This window comes from Epinephelus moara, chromosome 9, assembly GCF_006386435.1.
Source record: "Epinephelus moara isolate mb chromosome 9, YSFRI_EMoa_1.0, whole genome shotgun sequence".
Classification (NCBI taxonomy): domain Eukaryota; kingdom Metazoa; phylum Chordata; class Actinopteri; order Perciformes; family Serranidae; genus Epinephelus; species Epinephelus moara.
Genome location: NC_065514.1, coordinates 33,069,910 through 33,079,700, shown reverse-complemented (window position 1 = coordinate 33,079,700; position 9,791 = coordinate 33,069,910). Strand labels below are relative to the sequence as shown.

At 41.4% G+C, this 9,791-nt stretch overlaps 1 protein-coding gene across 1 annotated transcript in view; it reads right to left on the bottom strand.

Annotated features, from left to right (window-relative positions):
- Positions 1-560: 560 nt before the first annotated feature.
- Positions 561-9,791, bottom strand: part of lyz (lysozyme) — a 30,831-nt gene continuing 21,600 nt past the window's right edge. Inside the window, exon 4 of the mRNA XM_050052384.1 lies at positions 561-713. Coding sequence (XP_049908341.1) covers positions 647-713 — 67 coding nt within the window. The 3' untranslated portion in view covers positions 561-646. The remainder of the gene's footprint in view (positions 714-9,791) is intronic.

Here is a 9,791-nt window from a genome sequence, read left to right as displayed (position 1 = left end):
CCCATCTGTGGCCATCTTTGATTTGGCCATCTTCTTTCTAATTATCCCTGTTGTCAGCCATTTTTTCTTTGTGTGTGTTCTCTCTCTCTCTCTCTCTCCCTTTCTTTCTCTCTCTCTCTCTCTCTCTCTCTCACACACACACACACACACACACACACAGAGTTGCATATAGTTACTAGTTAGGATATTTTATGTGTGTTTTTTTTGTTTGCTTTCTTTTGAATAAAAGTGTTTGGAATCATACTTGCTGTGAATGTGAATAAATCACCATCCCCTGCTATATCAGGGACTTCAAAATCCACCAATCTTTACTATTGATATGGAATTTGATTACAGGTATTTGTTAATTATTAACCAGCGTTCCAAATTAATAGTTTGGTGTCTTTTGTGAGACTGAATTAAGTTATTGGCTATCTTTTTTTTTCTTTCTGAGAATGGTGCCCCATGAGATTATTTAATGATTAACAATTGAATGAATGTAATAATTATAATTAATGATTATTAATGAAAAGAGTCATCTGCAGCCTCAGTAACTCTGTGCGTTTTACTTCTGTCAAATCAAACAAACAAACAGTAGAAAAGCTTTAATCCACTGCAGCAGAAGATGGGAGACTATTATGTCGATGACAGCGCCCTGGTTTGTTGATTAAACACCACATCCTGCCACGTAGGAGCTCAGGTCACGGCCCTCGCAGTGAAGGCGCCAGGCCACCCTGAAACCAGACAGAGGGACATCACCCATCTCTTCACATGTGAAAGTTGGTGTCATGAACACATCACAGTCACATGATCAGATCTTACCAGGCTGCGATGCCGTTGGGATCCCTAACGACACGTTTGGCACAATTGATCGCCACACTGACATCATCGGTCAGAAGCTCTGTCAAAAAAATTGTATAAAATCTGGATTTCAATAATAATTTAAGAATTGGACATTAATGTTGTAAGAACATTTTGTGCTACACAGTGAATGAAAAAGCCCTCCTGACAGTTCAGTGATGATTCCTTCACTTGGGAAAAGGACTACATTTATTTAGCGCGTCTATGCAAAAGTTCTTTACAATTTGCCTCTCATTCACTCAGCCTCATTTCTCAAGGCCTGATACTTTCTGATATGTTTGCATCTTACCTGTGATAATATATTTGCATCTTTACTCCAAAGCAGACAGTGCTTTTCTGTATTATGTTTGATTGGTACAATTCTAGCATCCCTTTATGTTCACCAGCTAGTCTCTCACTGTGTCTGTGTGCTGTTTGGTACGCAGAAGGTAATGTAGTGAGTTTATCCAAGCCATTTCTCTGAAAACAGCTGTCTGTTGCTGCTGATTAGGTTGATGAGAGTGCTGAGACAGAACAAAATGTTAGGGCTGGGTATCAGTACTCAATACCTTTTAGTGAACGACCAATAATCCAGTGCCAAGTAGTTTAGAAACTTCTCCAGTTAAACAATACCTGCATTCGATCCTTTTTGTACCCAGATCTAGAGAAAAATGCATGGTCCTCAATTTTGTGCGATATGATTGGAGTGAGTGGTGAGGTCGAGCGTGGTGTATTAATTGGAGTTGGCAGTTTAGTGTGACAAGGTGCCACCGAAAAGTATGGCTATACTACACACCTGTGGTGTCTAGTGGTATCATACGCAACTGAGTGCTTCCCCTCATATAATGGGTATGAAGAAGAAAAAAAGGTAGCAAATGCAGTTCTCTATTGGTATCAGTATCACTTTCAGGGTTCTGGATTTGGTCATGGAATCAAAATATTTAGCCCAGTCCTATTAAGTGTGTGTCAAAACTATTAGTTAAAGAAGAATTAAAAGCACAATGGAGCTGCAGAGTTGGTAATAATTGTCCATGGGAGACATTTCTACATAATACAGTTATTAGATTTACTGTTATTAATTAGAACCACTGTATTGATTATTGTAGCTTTAACTGGTAGCAACACTTGCATAACAACTTGGCATGTAATAAAATAGGATGAAAATGTCTGTGTGTAGTTAAAGTTTTGGGTGTGGTGGCTCATCACTGACCGCTGCAACTGATGTGGCATGCGTTCACTGCATTGGAAGTCTGGCCGTTGTTACACCAATAGCGGCTGTTGATCTGGAATATGCCGTAGTCAGTGGATCCATCGTAGTAGTTATAGTGGGTGGCTGCTGTATTGTAATGTGACTCCCACTTGCTCAGACAAACCCCTGCAGAAGAAACAAAACAGACCCACAAATTGTGCAATGTGTTATGTTGCACAATAATAATAAGACTGCATGTAAATGAGTAATATTTTCTGCAGACTGGCAGGCTCATACTCACAGTTATCCAGGCTGTAGCCATGGTAGCCGTCCATCCCATAAGACTTCAGCACTCGGGCCCATTCACAGCGGTCGTAGATTTTAGCGCTGGCTAAAGCCACCAAGAGCAGAAACACTAGACTCCTCATGATGGACTCTAGGTCGGACCAAATGTTTCCACTGCTGCTAAATGTCCTTTTATAGTTGAGAAGCTACAAAGAAACTGCTGCGTCTGCTTCTTTTACACAAACTTGTTTTCTTTGAATTTCATCCAACGTCAACAATGCTCTTGAAAGCGGGTTTTTGTGTTTGAACTCTGAGAAGTTGTTTGTTTCCAGGTGGAGTGTGTTATCAGTGTGATAAGAAAGACTGATGTGAAGGACAAGTTGAAGTCCAGACAGAGCTCTGGCACAAATTCATTTGTAAATGAAAATTAAACACTTGTGTGGCAGCCATAACAAATTGTTCTTGGTCTAAGTACCCAACCTGACTTCTAGAGATTGAACCCAATAGCAGGACTCAAACACCAAGCAGGTAGAGATAAAAGATTGTCTTTACTGAAACCAAGCAGGCAAATAAAGTAAGGTAGACTCTCTGGCTGGGAACAGGCAAGAAGCCAGAAGTCTATAGTTAAGGCCCTAGATCAGGGGTGCCCAAATACTTCTCAGTGGAGGGCCAAAAATTAATCAGGGTGGAGGGTCACGGGCCAAAACTAAACATTCATGTTGCAGTGCATTTAATTAAATGACTATGATATAACTATGCAAAATAAACAGTCATACAAAGTAATTTAGAAAATGAATAACATTTCTGTTTATTGAAAGCAGAAAAATAATAAGTACCAGGCCTATGTCTCTAAAAACATGGGACACAACATGTCCCTACAAGACCAATATATTACAGTCTCCACTGTCTTGAACAATCATTTTCAAATAGGAATATAATTGAACAACAGCTTTAGCTTTTTAGCCTTTTCTTGTAAATCACTGAACTGTGTTTACATTAATTTCAGCTGAAACATTAACCATACAGAGCAGAACATGCTCCAAAGTGCCAGAAATTTCACGCCTAATTTTTAAACTTTCTTTTGTCAGTGTGCCAATTCCTCACACGCTCCATGCCTACATCCCAGCATCTTCTCCCTCTCTGGTCAGTTCCGGCTGGATTTGAGCTGACAGGAGCTAAACAGCGCCACCCTACCCTCAATGTAACACAATGCTGATTTGTGGTCAGTAGAGGAAGTGCAACAATAAATAAATATTTAAAGAGATATTCCGACTGCTGGCAGCGGGAAAATAATAATTATTTAATTATTGAAAATTTGAGCATGGGCCGCGGGCCAAAACTAATCGGTTGGCCCGCGGGCCCCAAATTGGGCAGCCCTGCCCTAGATCATACAGGCAGGTATCAGGCAAGCAGCAGGAGTGCTTAGTGAGAAGTACATGAGACGATCTGCTCAGGAACAAGTTAAAATGTGCTGGTAAATATCTGCAGGGCTGATGAGAAAAGTTGGAACAGGTGTATTGGTTGGGAGGGACGTCAGGTGATCAGGGCTTTCATTTATAACCCTTGAATTAGCACAAAATGGAGCCTGAAAGAGGCATACACCATTTCCCACGCAAAAGTTATGATCTCTACAAAAAAACTTCATCGGAGAATGTGCGCTGTACTGAAACCCCAATGCAGATGGTGAGGTGGTGAACTGAAATCAGATTGTAAACAAATAAATATGAGAGACATCATTGAACATATAGGGCTCTAGTTTCGCAGACCGGGCAAGGCGGGGGCGCAGCGCACCTGCACTTCGCCAACTGGGTGTGGCCAGGCGGATTTTGCAAGTTTGGCACACCGTGCGCCTGGCGCAGCTACTCCTCTTTCCCACCTCCGTCCCTCCTACCTGCGCAAGTCGGAAAGAGGGAGGAGAGAAGGCGTGGAGTGGGTTTTACACACATCACACCAATCAAATGAGCCCCTCTCCTCGCCCTTAAATGCGCCGCGCGAAGGCGTAATGAGAGTTTACTCAATTCGCCATGGCAGAAGAGAGCAGCAGCGTCAGACGGCCAAACTTCTCCCAGGAGGAAACTGATGTTTTGGTCCGGGAGGTCCAAGCTCGCAGTGTCCGAATATACGGAACTGCGAGCAGACCTCCACGGGCTGATGATGCAAAGGTAGCCTGGGAGGAGGTCACCACAATTGTAAATCAATGTTGCGTTTCTCTCGTGCGCGCGCGCTCTCTCTTTCTCTCTCGCAGTCTCACTCTGTTTCTTTTCTTTTGACTTTTCTAAGATGACAGATGCTGAATATATACTCCCTATCTGATGCTGTGGCTGTTTGTGGTTGGCTGAGAGGGATGTGAACTCATTAGTTTGCAGCTGTGTTAATCAAATCAGGTTGGGTTTCCATTACGCGTGCCAAACGTGCCAAACGGTGCCAATCCCCTTTGATCTGACATCAGATGTGACGGGACAGTCGATATAGAGATACATTTATGTGCTGATTGCAGATAGTTGCATTGAATAGTGGTTTTTGTGGCTATTTATTGCATTGTTAATGTGCCTGACATTCTGGAAACCTGCCTGTGAGGTTTTGGTGACGTGTGGGCACTGTCCGCCGGTCAGCCAAACTTCGGCTTACACCGGCTGCGCTCCGCCTGTGTTGACAGTAGACCTGGTTTCAGCTGGAGAGCTTTTAGCGCACCTTCGACGAAGCCTTTTGGCACGAAACTGTCACTGCGCCAAACTGGATCTGTTGACACCTCCCCCTGCTGCGCCAACACACCCATCTCAGCACACCTCGGTCTGCTAAACTACCAAACTGAGCGCGCCTCGGGTTGCGCTGCTCGAAACTAGCTCTGCGTGTGGTTCGCCACCCTGCGCTGCGCCGGGAAACTAGAGCCTATAATGATGAGTTTCACACATGTAATTTCACTTCATATAAGATCCAGGTTATCAGAAATATTTAAAATATTTAATCCAGCAGTCTTATTTGTGCTTGTGCTAGTGAGCCATTATTATTCCATAAGATTGTAAATATTAAATGTCAACTCAAATCTCAAATCAAATTCTGCTCAATATTTCATCCGCACTGTCTCACCATCACATCCCTACCCCCAGGGCACAGTGGAAAGGGCCGGACTGTGTGCTGCTGACACTCTTGGTGGAGCACACCACACATCAAATAAATGAAAGAATTGCAAAACAGAGTGTCAATAGTTTTCAATAATATCTTCTAAAACTGTAGGCCTATGTGTATCACTTAGTATGGCTGCAGTTTGCGTATAGTTTTTGTATGTAAAATCACTGCAGTGAGCATGACTGTGCTGTCACTGGAGGCACAGAGGAACCCGCCACATATTCTCTGCTATCTTAACCACCTGCACATATGGATTGTGTAAATTAGCAAAGTCTGGATATAAAACCAGTGACAGCTCTCACACAGTCATTACACAACATATCCTCATTTTGAGTCGTCATCGTAATACAGGCAAAGTTCCCCATAACAAAACTAAATGTGTCCACCTACTAAATTTTCATTTTCAAATGATATCCCAGGGTTTGGGATACTATTGTGCTGGGATCACTGGACTCCACAGATGATTTTTGTTCATTTGTGTAAACTGACATCTCCTTCAACTTCAAGTTGAACAGCGTGTAAAGGTACCCCCACAAACTGCATACCTAACCCTCAGACTAAAGCATTAGAATTGACAGAGGACTTTTCTGACAATGGCAACACCCCTTTCAGGATGGCTGACTGTGGGGCTGCAGTGTCCCTCGTAGTGGTGACAGGAGCGTAAGGGTCTCTGTCTGTCAGAGAAACACAACCTTTCAAAATAAAAGGAGAACACACATCAAAAAAGGTTGACCACAAATGGGGTAAAGTTTGCTGACTGGGTAAAGTTTTTGTTTTTAACATATTAACTGCTTTGGGAAAGTTTTTGTGTGTTTGTTTTGTTTTTTGTTGTTTTTTGTTTTGTTTAAGGCAAAACCGTTTATAGTATGACCATAGTTTGTCTTTAGCCCCTACATCTTCCCTACAAAGCTTCACCTCCACATCAGAGCTTGGCTTCATCAGCAAAACAAAGGATTTGGCCACAGGAACACTCAGAGGATGAATTAAACTTTTCAAAAAGATTTCTGTGTGTGGAGAAGTACTTATCTGCAAGGACAGCTGTGTCAGATACCTTGGATACCTTTGGCTCATTGATATACGTAGCTATTTCATTTGGCAAGCAGACTTTAAATTCCTCCAGAAGTATTAGGTCTATCAATTTATCAAAATGACATTGACATTTTTGGAGTGACAACAACGGTCAAACAGACCAAACACACAGCCAAATTCAGCATAGGTCTGACTCTGGTCCCCCGGTTTTCTTAAACGAATCAAATTTTTGGCAAATGGCCTCAGGAGATAATTCACATGCCTGAAGTACAGCGGTTTTTACTTTCTCACAGTCGTGACTCAACTTAGGTGGCAAAGATCAACTTATCCTCATACAATGGCTCATATGATATCCTACGACTTAGCACCCCACAAATGACATTATTTACTTAACGTAAAGTTATGTAATTAATGTGAAGTTATGAAGGTATGGTTTAGGCAAGCAAAGTTACTGTGGCTAGGTTTAAGAAAAGAAATATGGTGAGGACCAGAGTTGGGTATAGTGTGTTACAGAGTAACGCGTTAGAGTACTTTGATTACTTTTTGCAGTAACGAGTAACCTAACGCGTTAGTTTGCTGTTTGAGTAATCAAATACTTGAGTACATTTTCAAACAAGCCATCAGTTACTTCCGTTACTTTTAGAACGCTGGTCCTTCAACTCCGAAACAGCAACGACTGTCTTTTGGTTCTAAGAACGGAGATAACATTAAACCTATCAGTCCGAAAGAAGCCATGAAGCTTGTGGCTCGCTATGTGGTAGAAGAAATGCTGCCATTGTCTACGGTGGAGTCTAAAACATTCCGCAGTATCCTTCAGTAAAATCCCCACGACTCAATAGGTGGAGGAGGACTCGCTGACGGACAGGTCAGACTCAGGACTTGCATCATGCCTGGTACACACTAGTACTACACAACTTTTCTGCCCGTTCTGAAAGTCACTATGTCACATTACACGATCGTGGAGTCATAAAATCGTGCCGTGACTTGGCCGACAGACATGACACACTACACAGTGGTACTCACCAATTATCTTTCACGAAATGTGTGATGTCATCGGGTTATTCTTGTCCTATTTTTATTACTTTTACTATTATTTCAGTCACTGTGTCTGTTCATGTGCCAGCCGACATGTTGTTGTAGTCACCTAAAAAGCCCCAGCAGGTGGCAGGAGCTACATTTGAAGTATCGTACGCAAACATTCAAGCTACTGTATCCTCCATAACCAAGTTCCTACAAATGTTTCACAATAAAAGCCTATTTAGAAAATGGAGGGATTCTCTCAGCCAAGGTTATACAGGGTTTTTAATTTGAAACAAATTCACGAAGTGTTGAGTTTGAAATGACGGCGCAATATGTTAACTTTATAAAGACAACGGGAGCGGATAAAGAGTAAATATATAAAAACACAGAGGGATTAATAAATAACGGCCCTTTTATAATGTAGTCCGTTTCAAATGAAGCTGGGAGCCTCTGCAGTTGTGGTGAGTAAAAGCCCCGCTGCTATTTGTTAATGTTATTACTTTATGTCAGTCTCCATTATGAAGACATAACATTGTTTGCTAGCTTGATGCTAATGGCAGTACTCAGCAGATTGGGAAAACTGCCTCTGCTGTTTCACACCATCATTTCCCCCTTTTACTCTGTGTGGTAACATCCCTGGAGGAAATATTAAAAATGCTGGGGTGTTGTTGTCATACAGTTGTCTAGATCGTTCTGTGTTTCTACTGGTCAAAGTGACGGCTGTGATGGGAGAATTGGATCTCAGTGAAGGGCAAGTGGTCCATAACTTTAATTTTGGAGACAAAAAAATGTAGGCTTAGCACCCTGTGGTCCATTGCCCAATAGGAAATGTAGAATACTCAAAAGTACTTTAAAAGTGCTTGAGTTACTTTACTCAGGGAGTAATGCAGTAAAGTAACTGGTTACTTTTCAAAAAAGTAACGCAGTAAAGTAACTGGTTACTTTTCAAAAAAGTAATGCAGTAAAGTAATTTGATTACTTTTAAAGTAACCCTTACCCAACACTGGTGAGGACGTACCTTAAATAACTTAAAGTTCACTTAAAGTTCATACAGTTCTGAACACTGGTGTCCTGGGGAGGAGTCCTGTGTTTTGCCATGTTACTTCCTTAATTTAAAGTTATGCAATTAACGTAAAGTTATGGAGGTTAGGTTTCGGACAGAAACATGGTGAAAATGTACCTTAAAATGATCTAAAGATTACACAGTCCCGAAGGCTGGTCTCCTGGGGAAAGTCCTGAGTTTTGCCACCCATCCACCGCCCCAGCCTGTGTCCTAACCGGACCGCTTGCAACCGCTTCCTTCATTACTCCTGTCAGCAGATTGATCACGTTATCACAGCCTTCCAAAATATGTAGATTATGCACAAATTGATGGCTGGTCATTATGTGGGATACTGTATGTACAAACTTTGGTACATTACTTTTCAAAGGAAAATGTACAAACAGGGCATGAGAACAGCCTGCAAAGATATGTATGCATACTGAACTTTACCGGTAAACACACACTAGAGAAACAAAGCCCAGACATTCTCAGACCATTTCAATGTATTTGCAACATGCTCAAAACAAAGTGAATTATTTATCTTCATCCTTTTCACTAAATGGAGGAGTCTTACTGTGATTGAGACACAGTATGTGAGAAAGACTGCTGTAACTAAACCTCCTCTAAACAAAGCTGTCTTTTAGTTTCCTCCTCCATTTTTTGTTTTTCCAATTCATTACTCTGTTCTTTTTTTAATATCTGAGAAGCACACTTTAATTTCAAGCTCCTCAAGTCAAACCCTTTTTCCGGGTTTTGCATCCCAGCAGGTGAACTCATTTTTGGCATAACAGGGTCACAAGGCAAGACCCCTTAATCAGACAGTGTAGACCATTACTCAGATTTTATCACTTGTTTTCACAAATATTTAGATACAGTAATATCAAAATAATCAGTAATAACAATCAAAATTCTCTTATTTACAAGCAAGTATCAGACAAATGCTGACCACACACAAAAGGCCTATTTCAGCCTGATACAAAAAAACAGCCTGCATGCACAAACCAAGACAAACACTAAAATGAATGGTGTCCAACACACGTTTCGGTAAAACTTTGCCAAACACAGTAGGGGAGACCGGGGTAAGATGAGCCACTTTTCATATTCAGGATCACTACATCAAGGATATTATAGTTTTGTTGCTAACTAATATATGTGCATATATTTCAGGATGTTGTGCATCCCTACAAACAAACAGAATGAGTGTAAACATAACTGTTTTGATAATATAGCATGTCCAAAAAAAGTGGTCTTGTGGCACAACTTACCCCGTGTCTGGGGTAA